At 46.9% G+C, this 27813-nt stretch overlaps 2 protein-coding genes across 2 annotated transcripts in view; both read right to left on the reverse strand.

The window, feature by feature from the left end:
* Positions 1-27813, reverse strand: part of LOC140389035 (uncharacterized) — a 338021-nt gene that overhangs the window by 233579 nt on the left and 76629 nt on the right. Inside the window, exons 3-5 of the mRNA XM_072473199.1 lie at positions 21047-21120; positions 16514-16582; positions 9183-9276 (exon numbers count right to left, since the gene is read on the reverse strand). Coding sequence (XP_072329300.1) covers positions 9183-9276; positions 16514-16582; positions 21047-21120 — 237 coding nt within the window. The remainder of the gene's footprint in view (positions 1-9182; positions 9277-16513; positions 16583-21046; positions 21121-27813) is intronic.
* LOC140389823 (rho-related GTP-binding protein RhoG-like) lies at positions 23503-24268 on the reverse strand. The gene has a single exon (XM_072474371.1). It carries the CDS (start codon positions 24187-24189, stop codon positions 23614-23616), a length of 576 nt encoding a protein of 191 aa, XP_072330472.1. The 5' UTR covers positions 24190-24268; the 3' UTR covers positions 23503-23613.

Below are 27813 nucleotides of genomic sequence, written 5' to 3' on the forward strand. Positions count from 1 at the left end.
CAAATCCCTCTTAAAGAAATCAATAAATGGCTTCCACCTCCGGGTGAATCCCTCTGCCAACTCCCTCAAAGTGAACTTGACCTTCTCCAGCCTCAGGAATTCTGCCAGGTCACTCACCCACACTCCCACTTTCGGCGACTCCAAGTCTCGCCACCCCAGCAAAATCCGTTCTAGGATAACAGGGAGGCAAAGGCCGAAACATTGGCCTCCCTCACCCCCAGACTCCCAGGTCTTCCGACGCCCCGAATATCGCCACCTCTGGACTCGGAACCACCTCAACACCCAGCACGTCGCACATCATTTCCAAGAACCCCTGTCAGAACCTCCTCAGTCCTGGACACGCCCAGAACATGTGAACATGGTCTGCGGACCCCCCCGCCCCCCGCGCACCTCCCACCCTATCCTCTACCCCCACAAAGAATCTATTCTTCCTACCACTATCGTGTGGGACCTATGCATCACTTTAAACTGGATGAGGCTTAACCTCGCACATGACAAGGATGCGTTCACCATCCACAAGGCCTCTGCCAACGTGTCAGCCCCACCTCCATATGCACTTACCATCCCCCACCAGGGCTCCCTCCCACTCCATCAATTCCTTATAGATATCCGACACCTCTCCCTCCCCTATCTCGTCCCTCGACGGCAGTACTTTATCTTGCAACCCCAGGGGCGGCCGCCCAGGAAAGGACTACTTCTCTCTCCTTACGAAGTCCCGAACCTGCAGGTACCTAAAACAATTCCCCTGGGCAACTCATACACTTCCTCCAGGTCATCCAGCCCAGCACATTGTCCCCCAATGAACAAATCACCGAAGTGCTCAACCCCGCCTGCTGCCACCGCCTAAACCTCGCATTTAGCCCCGACGGCGCAAACCTATGGTTATTATAGATTGGTGCCGAAACCGAGGCACCCTCCAGCCCCAAATGCTGCCTCCACTGCCCCCACACCCTGAAGGCTGACACTACCACTGTGACTCATGTAGTACCTGGCTGGTGACAATGGCAAGGGTGCCAACAACAAAGCCCTCAAACACGTAACCCTACAGGACGCCGCCTCTATCCACCCCCACACTGGCCCCTTCCTAAAAAATTACTTGAGAACAAAGATTGGGACATTCTGAAATACAAACAAACACCTTGCCAGCATCGTCTGCACCCGTCCTTCCAGCGACAGAGGCAGCACATCCCATCGCTTAAATTCCGCTTCATCTGCTCCACCAGCCGATTCAAGTTCAGTTCATGCAACTGTGCCCAACCCCCGCGCCACCTGGATACCCAAATATCTGAAATTCGCCCCCATCACCCTAAACGGTAACTCCCCTAGTCGCCTTGGCTACCCTCTGGCATTAATCGGGAACACCTTGTTCTTTCCCATATTCAATTTGTATTCCAAAAACCAGCCAAATTCCCCCAGGATGCCTCCAATGCTGCCCACCGAGTCTGAAATATATTATAACAGGTCGTCGGTATACAATGAAACTGTATGCTCAGCATCCCCCCTGCTCAATCCCTCTCCAATACCTCGACGCCCTAAGTGCCATTAACAGCGGTTCCACCCGATCAAAAGCCTTCTCCGCGTCCCACGCCACCACTACCTCCACCTCATGCCGCTCCGACAGCATCATGATTATATCGAGTAGCCTCCTCACATTCGCCGAAAACGGTTTCCCTCTCACAAACCCTGTCTGATCATCAACTATCACCCCAGCACACAGTCCTCAATTCGCGTGCCAACATTTTCGCCAATAACTTGGCATCCACATTCAGTAATGATATTGGGTGGTACAACCCACACTGCTCCGGGTCCTTCTCCTTCTTTAAAATCAGGGAGATGGAAGCCTGCGGCAATGTAGGGGATAGTTCGCCCCTCTCCCTCGCTTCCACGTAGCCTCGAATAGCAGCTGCGCGCGCTCACACACCTCATCTGCCAGCAACCCCACATCCAACCTCTACTGCGGCCATTGAGCCTCCCCCTGAGCTACCTGCAAAACAACCCAATGTGGCGCGTGGTCAGAAACCACGATCACCAAAAACTCCAATAGCGAAGTCTTGTCCAACACAAAAAAGTCAATCCGGGAGCACACCCAGTGCACACGGGAGAAGTATGAAAGCTTCTTCGCCCTCGGCCACCTGAAACCTCCAATGGTCCACCACAGCCATGCGCTCCATGAACCCCCTCAGCTCCCTCGCCACTGCCAAAACCTTCAACAACTTGGGACTCAACCGGTCCAAGCTCGAAACTATGGCCGTTTTAAAACCACCCCTCCATGATCAACTGATACAGGTCCAGGTCCGGACTCTGCAACAGCCACCTCATAACATCCATGTTGTCCCAATTTGGGGCATAAACGTTTACCAGAACCGCCGGCATCCCCTCCAACATCCCACTAACGATCATATATTACCCACCTGCCGATTCGGCCACAATGCTCCCTCCCTCAAACGCAACCCGCTTATTAACCAACACCGCCACCCCCCTTAGTCTTCATAACAAACCCCGAATGAAACACCCGCCCCACCCAATCCTTTCTCAGCCTCGTCTGATCCCCCAACTTCAGATGCATCTCCTGCAAAAAAAGCCACGTTTGCCTTCAAACTTCTCAGATGCGTGAACACACGCGACCGTTTAACCAGCCCATTCACGTTCCACGTGACCAGCCTGTTCAGGGGACTCCTCCCTCACTTCCCATGCCGATCAGCTATACCTCTTTTTGGGCCAGCCCCTGACCCATGTCCCGCGCTCCTCCATGCCTGCCCCCGGATGTCCACCGCCATCGATCCCTTCCCAACTGCGCCACACCAACCACACCCTTATCAGCAACCCTTTCCCCCCTCCCCTGCACCCCCCTCTCCCTCCCATCCTCAAACAAAGAACAAACTCCATTCATCCCCCCACGCCTTCCTTCTGGAAATCCCCCACTTCACTCCCGTTAACAAGCCCGCCCCACCTAGCATGGTGGTCCGCTACCCAAGGCCTCCAAGTACCCCTCCTCCCTCCAGTTCCCCTCGGACATCCAAACTGTCGACCCCCAAAAGGTAACAAAAGGCATACTCTCCATGACTGCTCCCCCGCCAAGACCTGCCTCGGAATACCCCCTCCCCCCAAAACACTATCAAAAGCACACAATACTGCGCCCTTTGGGCAGGAAAAGACCCAAAATAATCAGCCTTGAGCGGGAGGCATCACTTACTCCATGGCCACCACCGGGAGTCCAATACTGGCAAATTCAAAGCAGAGAGGAACAATACTTGAAGAGACATCCATTTACTGTGTCAGCGAATATGGGACCAGGAAGAGGGGGCTGGGTAGTTAGTAGTTTAATGGGAACAGGAACTAGGTCTCCTGGTCAAGATCCTATGGTGAGAGGCTGAGTAAATTGGGTCTATATTCTCTGAAGATTAGAGGAATTAGGGGTGATCTCCTTGACAAGGGACCTTTTGTTTTGCAATAAATAGGAAACGTTCCTGTACTTTTCCAAGCATGCAAAATTATTGGCAGGGCATATGCCAAAGAAGGTGTGACAAATCATTTTTACATGGGACCGCATGTAGGTATGCACTAAGAATCTAATAACCAGTAAATCAAACTGTATATATTCATCGCAAATTAATTCTTCGCACAGACTCAATCCCTAGACAGTCATGAGATTTTAGAAGCGTTAATGCCTTTCCTCTTTCACTTCTGTAATTAGAGTTTCCAATTAAATGCACTGAAGAAAAATATTCCTAGCTCTACTTACTATAATTTACCAGTTACTCACTAATAATTTAAAAACTATTCAAATTTATATAACATCTTTAACATAGTATAACGTTCCAAGGTGCTGAAAAAGAACATGATCAGGCAAAAATTGAAAATGGGTCAAAGGAGGCGACATTTGTACAGGTAACCAATAGCTCGGCCAAAGGTGTAGTTTTTATGGAGAATCTGAAAGAGGAAACTGAAGCAGAGGCGTTTAGGAAAGCAATTCAAGAACATATGGTTTAGACCAAAAGGTCCCAACCGGTGTGTCATGAAGGCCCCACAAGTGTGCCGCAAAATAAGGTTCAAAATGAAAGCAAGTGAACTAAATCTAGGGCGGAATTTACCGGCTGTTCAGGACAGTGGGATATTCCTGTCCGGCGGGACCAGAAGATTCTACTAGCGGGCCACCTCCGCCACCGAAAACATGCAGTGGGGCAGTAAATCCCGCCCAAGATTTTTTGTTTTCAGCTCCGTAGTTGGTTTCTCCGAGTCCCGATAAACCTTGGGCCTCCCACGTGTTATGGTTCGTATTGTTTTATATTGGTAATCCGAACCGTTCATGTGCCGGCCAGGAATTGGCCGCACACAGGCAGTTTTGAATTTTTAACATATGTCATGTGCATGGGCCTTACCGATGTAAAAATTCAAAACTGCGGGTGCATGGCCCATTCCCGGCTGCCGCATGCACGGTTGGGACTGCCAACTTAAAACATCCCGAACCGCGCAGGTGCAGCCCTTTCCTGGCTGACTCATGCATAGGAGATCCCAGGTTCTTTGGGAATTGGAGAGGCCGACCACAAGTTTGAAGACAACGGTTCTGTGCGCCTGCACAAAACGCACAAACACAAAAAGGGCACAAAATCCTGGGTGAGTGAGGGAGACGGGGAGAGGGAGAAGGAAAATAAAACAATGTTCCCAGTAAGAGAAGAGAAGTAAGAAACAGGAACCTATAAAGTGAAGAAAAGGAGATACAGGCTCTAATATTGTATTTGACATGCAAGTTAAGAAAACCAAGGCTCTGTTTGGAAACTTCTTAAACTAATGAAAATTGTATTAAATGGTGGCTTGACATCTTTTTACTTGGTTTGAAGGATAAAAGGCTTTTGAGAGGGCAGTTCAGTTGGAGAAAATAGAAGGTGCGCCTCAAAATCTTTTATGGTTCAAAAGTGTGCTTTGACGTAAAAAAGGTTGAGCAGCACTGGGCTAGACAGCTGCCAGCATGGCCTCTAAGGTTGTGAAAAAGAAAGCAGAATAAATACAAGAAGCCAAAGTTGGAAGCATGCTAAAATCTTGTGAATGTTCTAGAGCTCTATGAGCTTTGAGGGATGGAGAATAGAGAGTCGCTAGAGGAATCTGAACACAAGGATAAGATTTCTAAAATCAAGGCATTGAAGAGACTTGAGCCAATATAGGTTAGTGAACATGGGGGTGTATGGTAGATAGGATATGGTGTAGACATGTCAGCTCTGGCTCAATTATTTTTTATTATTTATTTTATGGGATGTGAGTGTCGCTGGCTGGGCCGGCATTTATTGCCCATCCCTAACTGCCCTTGAACTGAATGGTTTGCTGGGCCATTTCAGAGAGCTGTTAAGAGCAACCACATTGCTGTGGGTCTGGAGTCACGTGCAGACCAGACCAGGTAATGCTGTCAGATTTCCTTCCCCAAAAGGACATTTGTCAATCAGATGGATTTTTACAACAATCGACAATGGTTTCCTGGTCATCATTCGACCTATAATTCCAGATTCTTATTAAATTCAAATTCAACCATCTGCAGTGGTGGGATATGCTACTGAGGTTGAGGTTGCTACCAGTCTGATTCAGTCCGAGGAAATGGCTGGGGGAATGAAATTGTTGGCTGGGGAACAGAGTTTGTGGCAGGGGCTGCAGACAAGGGGTGGAATTTTACGGTGGTGGGGTTTTTACAGTCCTGCAAAGTCAATGGACCTTTTAAACAGCTTGCTGCATTTTATGGCCTGGCCCCAGCCATGATGGGGCCATAAAATTCCGCCAAAGGCTTTGGTCTTCCGACTGTTTAACTGGAGAAAATTTTGATTGATGCAGACAAGCAATCTGACAGATCATAGAGTTGAGTTAGAACTGGGTGTTATCAACACACGGATGTAACCTGATGTTCTGCCTTAGCATATGGTCACCAAAGAACAGCATGTGGATAGGAAAGAAGACAGGGGAAAGGATAGAACTCCGGATGACTTCAGAGGCACAGGGGCGAAACAATCCATTGCAGAAGATTGTCTAGCTATAACTTGATAGGTAAGAGTGGAACCAGACGAGGGTAGTCTCACTCAGCTGGACATTGGAGCACAGGTGTTAGAGGATGATGGTGTGCTGAACAATGCAGACAAATCAAGAAGGATGAGACAATTATAATCCTTTCTCTCCTGTATGGCATTAGCTTCAGTGGCATCTCAGAGCTGACGACTTGTGGATTAAGGAATACAGGGAACAATATCCCCACTGAGGACCATAGTTGAGGGAGAGTCAGTCATTATCGGTTAAATTCCTTTTCTTTTTGGCAGTTCAGTATAAAAACAGGACTAACATCTGCCCATTTGGCTTGCCATTATTCTATTACAGTTTCCTCCTGTGTAAGTAAATATACACTCAAGGGGTGGCTTTGCAGCAGGAATATCACCCACAATAGAGGGAAATTCCAAATAGCGGGCTGGATTTTTGTGAACAAGGTGAGAAGCTCGAGTCAGGAGATCTGTCTCCATTTAAATTACCCCACAATACACTATTTTCGCTCCAGAGAGGCAGTGGATCGAGTCAGGCCTACCGACCCAGATATAGCTCAAAGGTGGCTGTGGATGCAACAAGTGCACGGGCGGACTAGTTGGAAAGCCCTACTCAGTTCTCTCAGACTTCATCCTATCACATTAGATTGTTCAGCCTTCTAGTCCTTACTCCTCACACCCTCACTCACACCTCTCCGTGTCCCCTCCATGTTCCCTCATATCTCGCCATTAGTGACTCTTGGAGCTCAGCCAAGTTTGCATAATGAGACCATTACCAACTATACTAAGAGAAACATGGCATCTGTTTCTCCAGATATTCTCATTATGAATTCTTGGTTGAAATCCAAAACCTACGAGCGGAATCAGCTCAGTCGGGATCTGTTAACACAGGCTGAAATGGAGTGTTAGCTATGATTGTTGACTTCTTTCTGAGGTTATAAGAAGTAATTATTTAATCTGTTTCATTTTCAGAGTCTGCATGTTTATTTTGACATGATTAAGAGGTGTAAAGTGGAGTATGGGTTGTTACTGGGTGCCTGGAACTCGCTACCGGAGGAGATGGTGGAAGTAGGGATGATAGTGACATTTAAGGGGCATCTTGACAAATACATGAATAGGATGGGAATAGAGGGATACGGACCCAGGAAGTGTAGAAGATTGTAGTTTAGTCGGGCAGCATGGTCGGCACGGGCTTGGAGGGCCGAAGGGCCTGTTCCTGTGCTGTACTTTTCTTTGTTCTTTGTGGATAGCAGAGTCCATCTGACTCTTTTAAAAGGTCCACATTTTTTAAAGCAGATTGCTGAATGTGTGTTTCTTCTTATGTATTTCAAGACTTGCCATTGTTACTATGTGGCTCATGGGTTCTATAAATAGTGTATACTGTACGTGTGGCCATGGAGTATGCAGGAGGGCCTGAAAGGGACATGGGGGCAATGGAAAGCCTATGGAAGGGGCATTGAGGGCATGGGTGAATATGAATTTTTTTCCAATTAAGGGGCAATTTAGTGTGGCCAATCCATCTAGCCTGCACATCTTTGGGTTATGGGGGTGAAACCCACACAGACACAGGGAGAATGTGCAAACTCCACACGGACAATGATCCGGGGCCGGGATCGAACCTGGGTCCTCAGCGTCGTGAGGTAGCAGTGCTAACCACTGTGCCACCACAGACTATGGTTCATGACTCCCCATAAATCATGAGTCCTCGAGAAGTTGGCCAAATTCCACAAAAATTGCAGGGGGTGGCTGGTGGGGTGATTCTGAGATGCCTACCCTAGCAATGGAACTGGTCAGGTCATGAATACAGGCTTCAGACTCTTTACGAAGCCCCAACTCTATGCCAGTGAAAATTGCCAGTTTTGGAAATTGGAGGGTGAGAATCCTGGAATAGGTTCCCACTCACCATTTTTAAAGATCTCCAGAATGGGCACGATTCCACAGAAATCTAGGCCATCGTGTTGAACTGCCTTAAGCATCATATCTGTTGTTTCCATCTATGTGAGAAAGCTTTACTATAGTCAGAGCCGGTGGCTGCAGGGAACAATTTTGATCATAAATCATACTAGTCATCGAGTTAACCCTTTAATATCAATGGATGGAATTTTACAGTCGCTCCTGCCGATGGGATTTTCCAATCTCACCGAAGTCAATGGCTCACCGCATTTTCCGGTCCCGGCCCCACCCCTGTCCTCGCCACAGTGAGGCCGTAAACCTCTGCCCATAACTTTTTATGTCTCATCATAAACTTTTATTGTAGGCAAGAGCCATTTCTGGAACAATTCCAAACAAACACATCATATTCCAAATTGATATATCGTGCAGCAATATGAACTGAGATATGGTTGACGTCAATGGAATTAACAATTTATACCGAATGGTGAAAATATATTTGGTTGAAGATTAATGGTTATAAGTACCAGTGGGAATCTTTCTTCATAGCTCCACAAAAAGTACGGAAACATTTTTAACCACCATTCTGGGAGAATTTCAATTAAAGAACATTTGCCAGTGCAATTTGCGACTTGGAAACTGGAAACATTCCTTTTTATACCCCTTTCAACATAATAAAACATCCAAAAGTACTTAATGAGAGGTGGCCTGATGAGGTGGGGATTTAAGAGGAGAGAAAGTTCACCAAAGGCATAGTCAAAAAGGTGGGTTTTGGGTAAGTTTTTTCCAAGGTAGTGTAGGACATAACAAGGTGAAGACATTTCAGAGAAGGCAAGATCAAGATGGTTGAAAGTTCAGCCACAAAATGAGGAATGCTGGGGGAAGAGATGGACAAGAGCCGAGAGTCAGAGTACGTAGGGCATAGGTTGGCGTGAGTGAGAGGGGAAGGTGGAAAGTTGAAGTGGGACATGGCCACTGTCAGAGGAATTTTTAAATATGGTCAGGACTGTGCACAGGAATATTGCAAATCGGTTTATATCACTGTTTTAAAGTCTCCAAGAGTGAAAAAGCATTGTCACGGTTGTGATTACAATTGAAAACCATTAGAATCAGAGGTTTCTTGATGCATTTCTTGAAAGTAGCTCTCAGTGGCTTAAAGGCTGAAAACGTTTCAAAATAGACAGATGTACAGCAACATCTGGAGAAAGCAAATAGTACTGGCTCTGCCTCACCAAACCAAAACATTCCTATAAAACAACATGACCTGTGAATAATATTCTCTACCTGCATCCTCAGTTTCTTCCTCCTCTTCGATGGAAAGTGGAATGGGTTCTTGATCACCAACATCCTGCATTATGATTCTTTCCAGCCTTAAATGCTAGAAAACAATGACAATATTCATAAAGTAAAGCTGGCTAGAAGTTGTCATGCAACACAAGAAGCCAGTAATTGCCTAATATAGTGGACATTTTGTTTAAAAAAGGTAGATTACATCATAAATCAGAAACAAGGGGCAGCATTTAAAATGCCCCTGCCAAGGCAGCATTAAAAAGGGCAGCAGGCACCCATCCCACCAATCTCCCACCCACCCTCAAGCTCACCTCCATTATATAGGGGGAGGAAGCACCAAAATTGGCAGACCACCTACCATATTTAAATAAATAATTAGCAGTCAATTGAGTTTGTTACCAAGCCAATTGACCCCATTAATACCCTATTCACTCCATAAAACAGTTAGTGTGGGCAGTTGGGCTGGAGTGGGCAAGCTGCTTTTAAAAAAAATCATTTTCAAACCATGGAAAGGAAGGATGGATCCTATCTTCGGAGGGTGCCTACTTGAGGGGGCAGCCCTCACTAAGATAGTATCCCTCTTTTCTTCCTACCCACCTGTTCCATTAAACACACCACCCCACACCCCTTCCCTAAACTGCCCAAACTCATGGATTCCTCAAGACAGTTTGGGTTGAGTGTTGGGATGCCAAGAGCTTTCTTGTTGGGCCTGCTCGCAGTCCCAGCAGTGCCCACTAATGCTCTCTTGGCACTACCAGGACTGACAGAGATGCTGGTCAATTTCATTGGTTGGCTGCTCCTAGGGCAGCATTTCCTCCTCAGTGTGGGGCAAAAGTCCTACACTGCCCCAATTTAATCCGCTCATAGCGCATCATGGCTGCGGGGCAGACTGGTGTGGAGCAGGTTGGCCATCCACACAACGCCCCCCCCCCCCCAATACTGTACTGCCCAAGATTTCACTGCAATCAATTACAAATAGCAACATAAACATTTTCAGCGCATAAATCCTAAAGAGCAAACGGCAGTACCTGAAGATTCAAAATTACAAATTCTAATGACCCTGAGGAGACCCACCGGGACGACACAATTGATCTCCCTGTTGGACTCGTGGAATATGAGCTCCCCAGCAAATGGGTGGAGGCCCATCAGCTGGGCCTCATAGAATCAACCTGTAAAAGCCGGCCCAGTTTGAGACCGGCAAGATCGGTAATCCTGATTGGGGTATGTATGCATGTTTCTGCCTTTTCTTTTGACTAAAAATAAACTGGTATGTTGATTCACCTTCTCAGGTTGCCTGATCTTTTATACTGGCGACGAGGAAAAACTGCGACTGCAATTCTGGATGTCCGGACCACCCTGGAATTCTTCAGAGTGAGACCAAGGTTGGTGAGATTTTAAAAATGCTGCTTTTTGGAAGTCTTTGACACAGACGTGTAAGATTAGGCCCAGTCTACTGAACGGATGCGGTATTTCTTCCAGGTGAAGGAGACAACCGGCAAAAGATCATACTCCTGTTCGCCAGCAAAGCCTCGACTTTCAGAGTGATCAAAAGCCTTATCCAAACAGCAACCTCAGATTCGAAGACCTTTACTAAACTCATAGAGCTTGTTGTGAATCTTTACGACTCTAAACCAGCAGTGGTTGTACAGAGGTACCGGTTCAACACGGCTAGACAAACCCCAGGAGAAATCAGCCACAGAATTCCTGATGCGCTTTCACAAGCTGGCTGAGCATTGTGACTACGGCCCATATCTTTCGAGGACGTTGCGAGACTGTCTAGTTTGTGCCAGTAATAACATGGCGAACCAATGAAAACTGTTGGCAGAACCGGCCTCGGATCTAAAAAGGGCTTGAGAACTATGGCTCTCACATGGAAAAGGGGGTCCAGGAACTTCAGGGCTTCATGGACTATGATGTACATAGCGCTGCCCCCCCCTCCCCCATTCCAACAAGTAATGCTCTCAAGAGCAGGGCCTATGGGACCTAGTTGCCATCTGGGCAACATCGGACCCATTGGTCAAGAAACACCACAGCCCGATGAGACATCTCCCCTGAGGAAGAGGACTCCCAATAGTGCTTGCCTTCACAGGAACCGTGGTGGCTGGAGGCACCAGAATCGACAGTGAATGCATCGCCCTGGTTAGGTAACACAAACACCCCGAGCCAGCACTCTACATATTGCCCAGCCTGATGAGGATGATTTCATACAACTAAATTGCATTACGACACCTGAAGTCGCCCCAATTAAGATAACCTTTCAAGTGAATGGCCATCCCTTGCATATGGAAATAGATACAGGAGTTGCTGATTCAGTCATTGGGCAACAGTCATTCCAGAAACTTTATTTTGGGATCCAGCACCTGGGTTTCAAGGACACTAAGGCATGGCTCGCGAGATATAGCGGAGAACAATTGACAATTATTGGAACTACGACGATCCCGGTTACCCATGGATAACAATCAGTTTGACTGCCACTATGGTAGTGGTGCGGGGACCCAGACCCAGTCTTCTAGGCAGTGACTGGTTACAGAGACTCTGCCTAGATTGGCAACAGATCTTTAGAAAGGGTACAGGTGGATTGTATGAGGTCCTGGGAAAATACCCAAATTCTTCCAGGAAAGCCAAGGGAAGAAAAAAGGGGGCCACGGCTAAAATTTACATTGACCCGGATGCCCAACCCAAATATTTCAGGGCTCGCCCAGTCCCATATGTCCTGCTGTCAAAGGTGGATGACGAGCTGACCCAGCTAGGGAATTTGGGGATTATACGCCCGGTCCAATTTGCAGAGTTGACAATCCCTGTATTGAAGTTGGATTAGTCCGTCTACTTCTCTTTCCGAGTCATCAAGCAACCCCAATGCCTGAGAATACGACAGAGCTAAGGTCAACCCTAGAGCTCGTTAATTACGGAAAATTCATTCCAAATATGGCAACCTTACTGGCAGCACTACATGTGCTCCGAACAAAGCACCAAAAATTGTCATGGAAGGTGCCACAGGAAGTACATTTGCCAGAATAAAGCGTCAGCTATTATCCCCCAGGCTACTGCCATGCTATAACACGTCAAAACCACTGATCCTCACATGCAACGCTGCCCCATAAGGGCCGGGGCAATGTTGTCCCATCGTCACAGAGTGGTCGATAGGCTACGCATCAAAAATCTCAGCTGACTAAGGGCACCGTTATGCTCTAATTGAGAAGGAAAGACTGACCATGATCTGCATAGTTAAAATGTTTCACCAATACGTCTTTAACGTTATTTCTAATCATGGACCACAAGCCCTTACTCAACCTTTTCAAAGAAGATAAAATGACACCACCAACAGCTTCGACTAGGATCAGTGATGGTCATTGCTGTTGGCAGCTTATGAATATGCTTCAGAGTATCACCCAGGCACACAGATTGCTCACAGATGCCCTGAGCCCCCCCACCCAGTCCCTGCCAGTAGTGGACAAATTTGTGTTGGCACTAAACCTCATGGACCTTTGCGGCCTCGCAAATCCATGCATGGACTCAAGAGGACCCGACACTGGCAAAACTGCGCCACGTCGTCCTACAGGGGGAACTTCCAGAAGAACTGTAAGCATTTGCAACAGGAGCTTTGTGTAGAGGACGGCATCCTCCTATGGGGAGCTTGTGTGGTCATCCCGAGGCTAGGCCGAAAACCATTTTGCAGGACTTGCACAATGAACACCCGGGGGTTGCCAAAATGAAAATGCTCACCAGGAGCTATGTGTGCTGGCCAGGGCTCAATGCCGCTATTGAGAGGATGGTGCAGCAATGTGTGACGTGCCAAGAACATCAAAACCGTCTGCCATCAGCCTTGCTCCACTCGTGGGAGTGACCCTTGGGTGCATTTGCACGCCGACTTCGCTGGGCCCTTTCTGGGGTCAATGTTTCTGCTGCTCATCGATGCCCACTCAAAATGGATGGATGCGTACCGGATGCCTACCGCCACTTTGCGAGTCACCATAGAGAAGCTACTCCAATCATTCCGCATCCACGTTATTCTGGAGGTGGTCACCGATAACACCCCCTTTCACAACTGAGGAATCTCAGTGGGTTATGCAAACGAATGGGTGAAGTACATTCAAACCGCCTCATATCACCCTTCTTCGAACTGTCTGGCTGAATGTGCAGTGCAAACCTTTAAGCGGGGCATGAAAAAAAAACCACGGGGTCAGTTGGAACAAAACTGGCACGTTTCCTATTTAATTACCAGGCCACTCCTCATGTTACCACTCCTGTTGGGTCGACGGCTACGGACCCGATTAAACTCAACATTTCCCAACCTTGGCAGGAAGGTGGAAAAGAAACAAGACCTTAACTAGAAGCATTATGACCGCCGGAAGCAGGAGAGAGGGTTCAAACCATGGGATACAGTATATGTCCGGAATTTTGGGGACAGTGACCAATGGATAACGGGGACCATAATGGAAAAGACAGGACCAATCTCCTATCCGGTCAAAGCCAGAGAACAGACTGTATGCAAGCATGTGGACCATCTCAGAGGTATACACCAAAGGTAATCCTGCAAGACGAATCAGTCCCTCATCCCCCTTGCCTACCATCCATTAATCAGGGCCCAGGTCTGCATGAGATGGTACACTCAGCATCAGATATGGATACGGAATCCTCAATACTGTCGCAGGGAAGTATGGTCAGAGATGGACCTCTGATAGGATTCCTCAGCCGGTCGACGTGAAAGTGATGCTCCCTGACATGTTACACACTCCTAACCCAGACCCACAGCTGTTGAATGCACAACCGCGGGTGAAGGAGACCTTCTCTGCATCTAATGACTGAGGGACCTTCAGACTTTGGGTGGGAGGGGGGGGGGGGGAGGAGGAGCGGAATGTATTAACCGCCATGAGCCGCACGGGGATGACCCAATTAATCTCCCGTGGGGTTCATGGAATTGGAGCTTCCCCGCTAATGGATGGAGGCCAATCAGCTGAGGCTCACAGAATCAACCCTTAAAAGCCGGCCTGGATTGGACTGGTATGATCGGCACTCCCGGTTGGGACCTATGTGCTGTATTCCGTGTAGCGGCCTTTCCTTTTGCTGAAAACAATCTGCCATTTTGATTCACGTTCTCGGGTTTCCCAAGCTTTTGTACTCATCTTCCATTAATGTCTTTTGCGACTATTACTGGTGAGGAAAGACATTTATTATCAACCAAGATGAATACTACAACAGGCTTTAAGAAAGGTGTGCACTAAAGGATACCCATCATTTCCTTACTGCATCGCAAGAGTCAAAGAAACAGATTTTCTTTTCCACTGAATCTGCAGGGTCGTAGTTAAGTATTGCCTCAAAATATCCCATAAATATTGGAAGACAATTAAGATAGTTTGAGTTGTTCTCAAACTCCGGGTTTACGGTAATCTTACATTAATATTGGAGGGATATCCTCAAAATATTATCTCTGTATCAATTGAAAGCTTAAACTTGGAATTTCTATTATATTCTACCTCATGTTGCAACTTATGTTTTCTACCTAAACAATGAATTGCAGGTTTGATTCTTTTCATAAACTTTTATGTATTTTCAAATTTATATTGTCTCACATAGTTTTATGTATCAAAAACTCTGAGAACTGAACTCCATACTCCCTTCATTGGGAGTACGTAATGGAGGAGTGTTCATCTGGGATAATTACAATTTGATTGTAATTTATTTCAGAATAAAAGGCTATCCAGAGAACAGTAATAATGTAGACTGGCTCTTTTCCTTCAGGGAGACACTGTTCACTTCTGCAGACCCAGTTAGCTGTCTTCGGTTTCTGGTTTTCTCGACCCGAGATTGAAAGAGGTTAATTCAGGGGGTATTCCCCATTTAGAATAGTCTCAAAAGAGGCCAGTATTGTAATACAGGAAAGACGATTTCCAGATAAAGGATTCAAATCTTGGAGGAAACCTTCTCTCTGCCGGAGTCTCACATCTGGGCTGTGCCATAATAATCCTGTTTGCATTTTCTATTCCTTCCACAAACATGACATCAACTCCAGATCCTTTCCGGTGAGAAAGTCTCCGGTTCGGCATTTTAGGCTTCTGGTGGGCATCAAGGCCTCATTTTGCCTGTTTTAGTTGAGATCTCTGCTTGAACAACTTGTGGAAGGTTAGATTTTGGACTTTCACCTCCTGTGCAGGAGCTTTAGTTCTTCGTTCTTGACAACATGGGCATGTTGCTGGGTCTAATAACTGGAGGATGTGGAACCATCGGTAAATAAGGCAGCAGAGGCTTGCAGCTGCTGGCACAACAAAGTGGTGGAGGACAGGGCACAGGAGACTCTTCAATATTCTGGTAAATGATCAAAAGCAAGGATCTGAGAACGTCCTGATGCTGTACTGGAAGCACTGCATGCAGCAGTGACAAAGCCTTCTGGAAAAAAAATGGTTCTTCGGCAATTCAAGTGATATTGAAATGTGTTCCAAAGGTTTAGTCGTTGACCTTCTTTTTGAAATGGTCATTCCCTATCTACAAAGGAAAATCGGATGAAAAGAAAATACTGCACATTGGTAGATCTTATATAATTTTGGAATCCATTATTGTTATTTAGGAATGAAAAGGGGAATTATAAAAATGCTTTACACATCTTAACTTGCCTTGAATACAGTACTTAAAATATTGCTGATAAAATCATCATGTCACCAATGCTAATTCTCGGTCATTCTACATCAAAGACAGCATTGTGAATTTTACAGTAAAGATTTCACCTCCTGCTGTGGAGAACAGCATAGCTACTGTTGCCATGGCAATAGTCTGTCTCTTGCTCTCTCTCTTTTGCATCTGTCTGATTCAGTCAACCATGTACATTAACTTGCAATCAAGTACTGTTCTCCAGGAATCCTGTGGTCAGTATCCAATCACATTTGCATATTCATTTCCTCAAGGCAACAATAAGTTACAAAAAAATGGTCACATCAACTTAGTAGAGGCAAAGTTAGCCCAAATTATTCGTGGCAATTGTACGATGAAACTCACATTTGTTGAAGGTGTTAAGTAATGCACAAGCACACTGCAACTTTGCAGCTTCAGGAAATAATGGGCCTCCACAATGAAGCTAAAAAAAATCTAATTACCAACTGTACAAAACTTGATTCAGTTGAAATGTATTAAGTTGAATCTCAACAGCAATAACCAAAGTTGGTCTTTAATCTTATAAATAGGCTTTAAGAAATAATGATAAAAAGGTAACCTAATCAAAACTGTAAATGTGCAAACTTTCCATAATGGAATAATGCATTATACTGACATGCATATTATTTCCTGTGTTTCTTCGAGATCTATGCACTGAATTGAGCCTCAGTCTATTGGCTTACCTTTGCAGCTTCAATCTGAACCAAACGACATCGCTGTAGTAATTCAACAAAAAGATAAATCAACAGCACCTTGAAATGGAAAAAAAAACAAGACGAAGTTAAGCAAGTACGATGTGGTCACTTAAACATTTTCTGCCAGGATGTAGCTATGGAAACATTACAAATATGGCTGGCAGAAGAAACATCAAAATCCATTTTACTTGACCACGGTAAGTGGTCCAACCCTCCTAATTGCAAGAAGAGAATGCATCCACTGCCCCGATTTATTGAATGAATTGTAACACATTTTTCATCATTTCAATTTTGAGTATTTATAAATGTTGCAATCATCTGGGGTCACAGGTAATTAAGCCTGGGTAGCACAGTGGTTAGCATTGTTGCTTCACAGCTCAAGTGTCCCAGGTTCGACTCCAGGCTTGGGTCATTGTCTGTGTAGTGTCTGCACGTTCTCCCCGTGTCTGCATGGGTTTCCTCTGGGTGCTCCGGTTTCCTCCCACAAGTCCCGAAAGACGTGCTGTTAGGTAATTTGGACATTCTGAATTCTCCCTCTGTGTACTCGAACAGGCGCTGGAGTGTGGTGACTAGGGGCTTTTCACAGTAACTTCATTGCAGTGTAATGTAAGCCTACTTGTGACAATAAAGATTATTGTTATTATTAATCTCGAGTGGCAAACATTTTTGTTGCAAAACTATTTTGTTTTGCTGAATTAACTATCATTAATTTTACTGGAACAAATGCAAGCAAGAAATTAACAGACAGAAACTTTGACACTATATCCGCATGTCCAAAAAACTATGTTAATTACACAGGATTAAAAGAAAACAGTGGAAAGGACAGTTTTAAAAAATAAATTCAGAGTACCCAATTCTTTTTTTCCAATTAAGGGGCAATTTAGTGTGGCGAATCAACCTACGCTGCACATCTTTGGGTTGAGTGGGTGAAACCCACACAGACATGGGGGGAATGTGGAAACCGGGTCCTGGGCACCGTGAGGCGGCAGTGCTACCCACTGCGTCAACGAGCCGCCCCCAGTGGAATGGACAGTTAACCAAGACAAGCAAATAAAGATTGGATTTCATGAACAAATTCTGAAAATAATTTCCTGGTAATAAGAATTTATTAAGTGAATTAATGGTGAACTACTTTAATAATGGATGGTTGTCTGCTATTTAAATTTGGGCATGATATAATTAAGAATCAGATAGAGACTAAAGAGGTAGGTACTTGATGGCTGGCGCTGACACGATGGGCCGAAGGGCCTCTTTCTGCACTGTAAAACTCTATGACTCTATGAACCATCAACCCATTGTGAACAATGCCACGGGAGAACTGTGCCTGTGCTGGTATAATCACATAATTAATCTATTGACAAGAGTGTTAGCCATTCTTCAAACTACTCTACAGTCGATTAAATAAAATATAGTGATACAGCCAGTATTTACCAATTTTCTCCATTCTCCCTGGCAACCAATTAACTTCAAAAATCAGTCCTCTGCAGTTGTCAGAATTTCTGGTAAATTTAATACTCAGAATCTTGCAAAGTTTGCTATATTTGGGTAGTTTTACAAATTTTAACTTCTACTTTTTGTATGATTAAACTTTTATGTTCAATTACTAAAAATATTCTTCAAATTAACGCAAAATCGAAACAATTTTTATCAATATAGTTCGCATTCTGAGATGCAACTGTCACATTCTACAGTCCCAAAACAATAATAATTTCAACTCTTGACCTTCAAAGCTTAAATGGGAAATAAAGATTGTTCACAGCACCGCTTTTATTCAGTAAACATGGAAACATTTTTTTCTTTTTTTTATAAATGGTTTTTATTGGATTTTTGAACGAAGTATATTGCCATTATGTACACAGGATATGATATATATATATATATATATATATATATATATATAGAAGAGAAGGGCACACACACACAACTCACGAAGGGAGAGGAGAAAAGAAAGAAAAAACAGGAACAACACGAGAGAAGTACAAAATCAAATAATGTAACTGGTAACTAATACACCCACCCAGCCGCAGCAACTCTGTACATTTGGCAAAATTATTTCCACACATAAGTAGGCATCTATTTATCGGGTGGGGGGGGGGGGGGTGGAGGTAGATATATATTTGGGTGCCGGAGAGACGGATCCAGAGGGCAATACTCGAAAGGGTCTGGTGCTGGTGTTATTCCCTGCTTCTCCCGGACGGATTTCGCTGCCGTTGTCGTCTCGTGCTCACTACCGCTTCAGCCGGCCCTCCAGTCTTCCGCCTGTATTCTCCTTTTTCTCTGTACCTGTGGATGCCAAGTTTGTTAACGTTTCCCTGCCTCCCCCCGCCCTCCCCCCCGCCTACCTCTCTTCTATTATTCCCGGTCTCTTCCATCTTCTCCACCCCCTTTCGACTCCTCCCCCCCCTCCCACCCCCGTGGTTCGCCTTTCCTTCCTCTTAGATTGAGCTGTCGTCGCCCCCCCCCCCCCCCCCCCCCCCCCCCCGCCCTCCCTCCCAGTCTATCTCTTCCTCCCAAGCTTTGGCTACTATCCCCTGTTTCTTGGCTACCTGGCTATTCTTTTGCTTTTTTTGTTGGCCATAAACAGGTCCCTGAACAATTGGGTGAATGGCTCCCACGTTCTGTCTGACCCTCGGATGGTAAACTTGATTTTCTCCATTTGGAGAGATTCCGAGATGTCGGACAGCCAGTCTGCAGCTTTGGGTGGTGCTGCTGACCGCCAGCCGAACCGGATTCTATGGCGGGCGATCAGGGAGGCAAAGGCAAGGGCATCTGCCTTCCTCTCCAGGAATAGATCTGGCTGGTCTGAAACCCCGAAGACTGCCACTTTCGTGCATGGCTCCACCCTCACCCCCACCACTTTGGACATTGCCTCGAAGAAGGCAGTCCAGTACTCCACATGTCTGGGGCAAGACCAGAACAAGTGGGCATGGTTGGCCGGGCCTCCTTGGCACCTTTCACATCTATCCTCCACCTCTGGGAAGAACCTACTCATAATGGTTCTTGTTAAGTGGGCTCTATGTACCACTTTTAGTTGCGTCAGGCTGAGCCTTGCGCACGTGGAGGTGGAGTTGACCCTATGTAGTGCTTCGCTCCAGAGTCCCCACCCTATTTTGGTCCCCAGGTCCTCCTCCCATTTCATTCTTGTTTCGTCCATTACGGTGTCGGCCCCTTCTACCAGTCGGTCATACATGTCGCTACAGTTTCCTTTCTCTAGTATGCTTGCGTCCAGTAACTCTTCTAGTAATGTCTGTTGTGGCGGTTGTGGGTAAGTCCTTTTCTCCTTTCGTAGGAAGTTTTTGAGTTGCAGGTACCTTTGCTCGTTCCCCCTGGCTAGCTGGAATTTCTCTGTCAGTTCGTCCAGTGTTGCGACCCTGCCGTCGGTGTATAGGTCCCTGACTGTCAGTGTCCCTCTGTCTTGTCTCCACCTTTTGAAGGTGGCGTCAGTCAGTGCTGGTGTGAACCTATGGTTGTAGCAGATGGGAGCTTTGTCCGACATTTTGGTCAGGCCAAATTGTTGCCGTAGTTGGTTCCAGGACTGGAGGGTGGCTATCACCACCGGGCTGCTGGAGTGTTTTTTGGGTAGGGATGGGAGTGCCGCCGTGGCGAAGGCCCGGAGGGAGGTCCCCTTGAAGGAGCCCTCTTCCACGCACACCCACTCGGCTTCTGGCTCCTTGATCCATCCCCTTATTCGCTCGGCCGTCGCCGCCCAGTGGCAGAATTGTAGGTTTGGGAGGGCTAGCCCTCCCCTTGATTTTGTTTTTTGTAAGACCTTCTTTGGGATCCTAGCATTCTTCCCCCCATACGAACGCCATGATTAATTTGTCTACTGCTTTGGAAAAAGCCTTGGGGATGTAGTTCAGGATGGATCGGAATAGGAAGAGGTACCTGGGCAGCACGTTCATTTTGATCGTCTGGACACTCCCCGCGAGGGAGAGTGGGAGTGTGTTCCATATTTGCAGGTCCTTTTTTACTTCCTCTGTCAGACTGGTGAGGTTCCATTTGTGGATCCCTTTCAGGGCATGGGCTATTTGGATCCCCAGGTAGCAGAATTTGTGTCGGGCTTGTTTAAACGGCCGTCCCATTAGTGCTGCAGGCGGCTGGCTTTGTCTCCGTGTTCATATAGGGTCCCAGGTGCCTGGCGGAGTTGAAGCACTGCTTTCCTGGTGGAGAGCAGATCAACGTTCCTTTATAGCTCTTTCCTCTCCGCCGGGAGCTCTACGGTCAGGGCCTCGGAGTATTTACGGTCTACCTCCAGTATGGAGTCGACCAGCTGCTGCCTAGCCGCCCTTTCCTCCCTATCTCTTCGCGCTTTGAAAACAATGATTTCCCCTCTTAATAAGGCTTTTAGCGTTTCCCAGAACGTGGAGCGTTAGACCTCCCCGCACATGGAAACATTTTAGCCTGGCAGAACTCTACAGCATTTCCTTGTACACAAAATATTACTTACGTTAGGATACAGCTCCCGTTAAGTGTTGAATTTCAAGTCAGTTATTTACAGCAGTCACTTTCTGAATTGCCTACCTGCATAAAGAATCCAATTATGAATGAAACCAAAAATGGCTGCAGTCCAGCATGTGCAACTGTGCCAGGCAACCCTGTAATAAAAATAGGCATTCATAAATTTTCAGACATATTTGTTCTGATATTTACGTGGAGGCAGCTGATTGCCAGCTCCTCGGAGAGCGGTTCACCTGACCAGCACTTCACCCGCCAAACCGCCAGCCTTTAGAGTGGTGTGGGAGCTTGCTGCTGTAACATGCTCTGTGGGGTAACACCAACACCATCTGCCTTCAATACAGCCACTTGCCCCTCCACATGCAGTAGAGGGGAGGGCCACCAGGATACAAGTGGAAGGAATCAAGAACCCAACAGAGGGTCGGCATGAAGAGGATCAGCTTTTGTTATGATCCTGCCGGGACTGTTAATGTTTAAAGAAGAAATTCCAGTGATCGATGGAAAGAACTATTCCACAAGTTTCCATATTTTATTAAACAAGAACTTTAATGGCTATATAGTGAAATTTAACAAAACAATCACCGCTAAGTTCTAAACAATAGCTGACAAACACTTGTGCTTTAAACTCTGTTCTTTTTAATTCCCAGCCCCTCCCACCATCCCACATCCAACCAACAGTTAGTTCCCTTATTTTACAGAATTTTGACGGTTGATTCACTTCTTCTCTGGTACCAAATCAAAGATATATCACAGTTTTCCACATCCACTTGGATTTCTGTTCAGTGTTCAGGTGATTCTCCAAGGTAAAACATTTCATCGGGGTCCTTCCATTAGCTTCTGACTAAACAACTCAACAATTCCTTTACTGACCTGATGACTCTGGATTTCACAGATCAGGCCTGGGCCTCCCTGTGACTCCTGTGCAGTGACCTAAAGCATCAAAAAACACCTTTGGTTTCCAAGAGTTTGATGCTCTGTTTTCAAACTGCAACCAAGCTGATTACTTCTTGAACTCCTGCTGCAACAAGGTTAACTCCCTTCTTCTGAGAGTTCTACCTTTAGCTTCCAACTAAACAAATATTCCAGTTGTTTATCCCCTTTTACCAACTCGGTCTCATACTGAATATTAGCTCCCAATAGCAAGCTGGGCAATAGATCTAGCAGTTACGCTGCTGTAGGTCTGATTTTAACTCCCGACTTTCAAGGAGCTACAAGTTACCCAAGACCCAAAGCTGATGCAGTCTCTCAGTTGCTTTCCAAACATTAACCAAGCGATGCTTGAACTCAATTCACAGAGATACACTCAAAATTTTTTTTTTTAAATCACACCAAACTCTACCCATCTCCATGGCAATATGCCTGTTCTCAGCTAGTGGATGCTTAGCTCTCCTGCTGTAGCTGGTATAACGTCTTGAACTGAAACTAAATGTCATCTGGTGAGTTGGGGAGTGAGGAACACTGTAGTCGAATAGGTGTGAGACTCCTGCAACAACACGAATAACTTATATCTCTAATGGAATAACTACAGACAACATGGGCTAGATTTTCCATTGCCAACCATCAGTAGCCGGTTTCCCGATCCAGTGGAGAATTGCGCTTTGGCCAAAAAATGGGACTGGCCGGAGGCAGCAGCGAGCTTCACGCCCAATGCCGATGGCACCTTGGTAAACTGCAATTTGGATGGTGTCATAATATACACCAGTATATCATGGTGCAGACACACACACTGATGGACACACAGCAAGACTAATCAACACACACAACACCGCAGCCAATCACCCGTCAGAGCACACTCACTATAAAGACAGAGGGCATCAGTTTTCCCGCTCATTTGGGATGCAGCCTCTCAGAAGGACAGAGCTTACAGCGTACAGCACAGATCTTCACCATGTGCTGAGTGCATAGACTGGTTAGGACAGACATAGGTCTTTAGTTTAATCTAACATCGTGTTAACCCACAGTGAAATTATGTTCAACAGTTTCTATCTTAATAAAATAGTGTACTATTCATAGATTATCATAGATTATCATAGAATTTACAGTGCAGAAGGAGGCCATTCGGCCCGTCGAGTCTGCACCGGCCCTTGGAAAGAGCACCCCAACCAAGGTCAACACCTCCACCCTATCCCCATAACCCAGTAACCCCACCCAACACTAAGGGCAATTTATCATGGCCAATCCATTTTACTACGGCTAAAAGGTGAGACTCATCCAACAGGGAGATGTGGACAATCCCTCAGGAACGTGTTATTCCAGGAAAAGGAATATAGGGAATGTCCAGCTGGGATGAGCTCTGGGGAGGGAAGGCCAAAGGATGGAGGATCCACAGAGTCTGCCTGCTCAGCAAAGTGAGGAGGGGACAAGGACAGCAATGAGGACCCCTTCCCACACTCATCCCAAAATACTCAAATGTTTCCTGGATATTTGATTGATGCGGGAGGGAGGGGAAAATAGGAACCAGTCCAATTGGAGATGTCAATCTGGCTAATCCTTCTCAAACTGGACGAAGTAGAGTTCTTCCCAACGAGCGTTAGTGATATTCCAGAGTCACTGATATCACAAATGTCCTGACTGTGCGGCAAATCAAGGTGGGAGTGGGTGGGGGAGAGTGGGGGGGGGTGGAGGAACCATCCTCACAAGAGTACGCAGGGCTTTCTGATTTTCACCGGAGTTGGGTTAATCACAGCTCTCACAGCCTCGGCAAACACCTCTTTAATTCCTTCCTGGTTGAGTGCTGAGCACTCCATGTACTTCACGGCCTGGATCTGCTTGGCCAGCCCGTTGCCCTGGTGCTGCGTGATCGGTGCCAGGCTCTGCTCCTTCAGCTTCTTGATGGTTTCCGGGTCGTTCCGCAGGTCCTTCTTGGTGCCCACCAAGAGCATGGGCACATCTGGGCAGTGGTGGGTCACCTCGGGATGCCACTTGTGGAGGACATTCTCGTACGATGGGGGACTAGCTATGGAGAAGCAGATGATGAAGACATTGGTCTGGGGGTAGGACAAAGTCCTGAGTCTATCATACTCCTCCTGACCCGCAGTGTCCCAAAGGTTCAGACTAACTGTCCGACTGTCCACCGTGATCTGCGCACTATAGTTGTCAAAGACGGTTGGGATGTACTCTTTGGGAAAGGCATTGGTGGTGTAACAGATCAACAGGCAGGTCTTTCCAACGGCACCGTCCCCCACCACCACGCACTTAATGCTCTGCATCCCTGGGCCACGATTATCAGCTCCTCAACGTCAGCAACCTCGCATCTCCTCCACTCGCCTCTCACTCCGCTTACAGATTCGAGGACTATTACAAGTGTTGGTAGTCTGTCTATGTTACTGTTAAGGTAAACGCAGTCTCCACAGATCCAGAGTACCCAACACATCAGATGGATTTTAATATCATTCGCAGGCTGAAAGCCCGAAGCTCCTCCAGCCCTCCGCGAAGCTCCAGCCCTCCGCGAAGCTCCAGCCCTCCGCGAAGCTCCAGCCCTCCGTTCCCGCCGCAAAGCTCCAGCCCTCCGCAAAGCTCCAGCCCTCCGCAAAGCTCCAGCCCTCCGCAAAGCTCCAGCCCTCCGCAAAGCTCCAGCCCTCCGCAAAGCTCCAGCCCTCCGCAAAGCTCCAGCCCTCCGCAAAGCTCCAGCCCTCCGCAAAGCTCCAGCTCTCCACGATGCTCCAGCCTTCCGCGATTCTCCAGCCCTCCGCAATGCTGGGAATTGGTGCAAGTATTTCCGCACGGGATCCAGGTTCCATAGCCATTGAGGGGGACCAAGGGAAAAAAAATGTCAAACTTCTCGGGTTTGCTGGGAGGCCATGCACCACCTCAGATTAGATTCATACAATCCCTACAATGCAGAATTCTATGAATGACCTGTGCCAGATGGTGGTGCACCTGGCACTGCGGGGGTTTGAAGTAGGACACGCGCTTCCGGTGGCCGTCAAGATGATAGTCGCCCTGAATATTTATGCCAAGGCTCGAGCTTGTACCTGCGTGGAATCGCGCAAATATCAACACAAGTTCATCCGTGCTTTCACGGATTCCCTATACACCTGGGCATCAGACATTGGCCCAACAAGATGCCTGGGAGCAGGATTTGCCCTACATTGGCCTGCCCCGGTCCAGATGGCAATTGCTGGCATGCATGGCGTGCTCCGAGTACCGATTTGACAAGGGGTTCCCATCATAAATAGAAAGGGCTTCCACCACATGAATGTGCAGTTGGTGTGCGACCACCAGTTGCACATCATGCACGTTGGCATCCGATATCCAGGCAGTGTGCCTGACGCATTATCCTCGTTCACTTGTCAATTCCTGGCACCTTCGATGAGCACCCTCTGATGACGCTTGGCTAGTGAGCGACAAGGGTGACCCACTGAGGTCATGGCGAATAACACTTGTGTGGAGGCAACAGACCGAGACACAGAACTGTTATAATGACGCTCACGTAGCAACCAGGAACATCATCGAGCAGTGCATCGGCTGAATGCCTGGACCACTCTGGTGGGCTCTCCAATATAGCCCCTCCAGAGGGTCTCGAGCATTGCGGTGGCCTGCTGCATTCTTCATAATATCGTGCAGCAGCAGGGCTACATGCTGGGGGAGGGGGAAGAATGGCAGGCCTCATCTGACGGGGAGGACAATGCTGGTGTCCAGGAGGATCCGGGCATGGAGCCTGAGCTGGCAGAGCAAGCTACCCAACGTGAGATCCAGGGCTGCTGCACACGGGCCAACCTCACCAGCTCCCGATTTACCAAGTCGGAAGCCAGGGCACTGTGATTTGCTCTGTGATTATAATGTCAATCCAGGATCCTGGCTTTTTTCAAACTTGTCAATTGAAACCTTTTTTCATTTTCCAAGAAATCCAGGATAAACACCCTTCTATTTGCATAGGGCAGTTTCTCCATAACTGACTCATCGACCATACTCATTGCATTCTAAGCTCTTTCAGCCGCCCTGCCTTCCCCCCCCAGGAGCTCTTTGTCGCGGGGGGGGGGGGGGTTTGGATTCATAGAATCATTGAATTTACAGTGCAGAAGGAAGCCATTCGGCCCATCGAGTCTGCACCGTCCCTAACAAAGAGCACCCTACTGAAGCCCACGTATCTACCCTATCCCAGTAACACCCACTTAACATTTTTTGGACACTAAGGGCAATTTAGCATGGCCAATCCGCCTAACCCGCACATCTTTGGACTGTGGGAAGAAATCGGAGCATCCGGAGGAAACCCACGCAGACAGTGACCCAGCCGGGAATCGAACCTGGGACCCTGGCACTGTGAAGCAACTGTGCTAACCACTATGCTACCGTGCTGCCCATAAACTATCTTTAAAAAAAAAAGGAAAGTGGAGTTGAAATCCAAGATCAGTGGAATGATGGAGAAGGCTTGATGGGCCATTATCTCCTCCTGCTTCTATTTCTTGTGTTCTTGCCAGCCACCGATTGGCTGGCAGCTCTTGGTGGATGGGACACTGATCAAGGTTCCTTGATCACAGGAAAAGTCCTCCACAGCCGAGTTAAATTGACACTTAATACCACAGGCCTTCCTGAAAAGGAGCAATGCATGGTCCTGAACCTGTAGGTTGCTGCCTACTTCAAATTCTGCCCGTATTTCTCCTCCCACCTCACCCGGCCCTTTGTGGAAAACTGGCCCTGTGGACGAGGAAAAGAAAGGAACATGGCAAAGGCAGCTGGTCAGATGGTCTCAATTTTAGTAGCAAAGAAATTCATGAGTTCCTGGCATTTACATTCACAGGACATACCTTTTCTCTTTTGCAAGAAAATGTCAAAAGCCTGCTCTGTGATTATAATGTCAATCCAGGATCCTGGCTTTTTTTCGAACTTGTCAATTGAAACCTTTCTTTCATTTTCCAAGAAATCCAGGATAAACACCCCTCTATTTGCATAGAGCAGTTTCTCCATATCTGATTCATCGACCATATTCGTTGCATTCTACAGATCAACAAAATACCCTTCTCACCACTCATTTAATCACCTCATTTTCTCACCCACAACTTTCATGACCATTTTCCCTGAAGCCATTTTAAGACTAAAATTAAGACTGTTATCTTCCAATAAAGCTCATCTTTCATATTTTTGTCGCAATCTTCTGAGTCTTGCACTGGGTGTTTAGCCGGTTGTTGGCTTTCAGCTTCATCTCTCTGGTTAACCTGTTGTATTTAGTTCTCAGATTAGGATCTGCTTTGTTCACTTTATAATTTCCACATTTTTTACTCAATCAAGAACTCGTCCCATTATCAATTACATTTTAAAAATTCATTTACGGGATGTGGGCGTACCCGATTAGGCCACCATCCCTAGATGTCCTTCAGAAGGTGGTGAGGAGCTGCCTTCTTGATCCGCTGAAGTTTCTACGGTGTAGGTATACTCACTGTATTGTTACGGAGGAAGTTCCAGGATTTTGACCCAGCAATAGTAAAGGAACGGCAATATATTTGCAAGTCGGGGTGGTGAGTGACTTGGAGGGGAACCTCCAGGTATTGGGGTTCCCAGGTATCTGCTGCTCCTGTCCTTCTAGATGGTAGTAGTTGGAGGTTTGGAAGGTGCTGTCAAAGGAACCGTGGCAAGTTCCTGCAGTGCATCTTGTAGATGGTACACATGGTTGCTACTGTTCGTCAATGGGGAGGGATTGAATGGTTGTGGAAGTGGTAGCAATTAAGTGGGCTGCTTTGCCCTGGATGGTGTTGAGTTTCTTGCGTGTTGTTGGAGCTGCACTCATCCAGGCAAGTGGAGAGTATTCCATTACACTCCTGACTTGTGCCTTGTAGATGGTGGACAGGATTTGGGGGGGCCAGGAAGCGAGTTACTCACCACAGGATTCCTAGCCT

Source organism: Scyliorhinus torazame, chromosome 14 (genome assembly GCF_047496885.1).
Source record: "Scyliorhinus torazame isolate Kashiwa2021f chromosome 14, sScyTor2.1, whole genome shotgun sequence".
NCBI lineage: Eukaryota > Metazoa > Chordata > Chondrichthyes > Carcharhiniformes > Scyliorhinidae > Scyliorhinus > Scyliorhinus torazame.

What these genes read in the sequence shown, in the direction of transcription:
- LOC140389823 (XM_072474371.1), bottom strand. Translation starts at nt 24,189, where the DNA reads ATGCAGAGCATTAAGTGCGTGGTGGTGGGGGACGGTGCCGTTGGAAAG.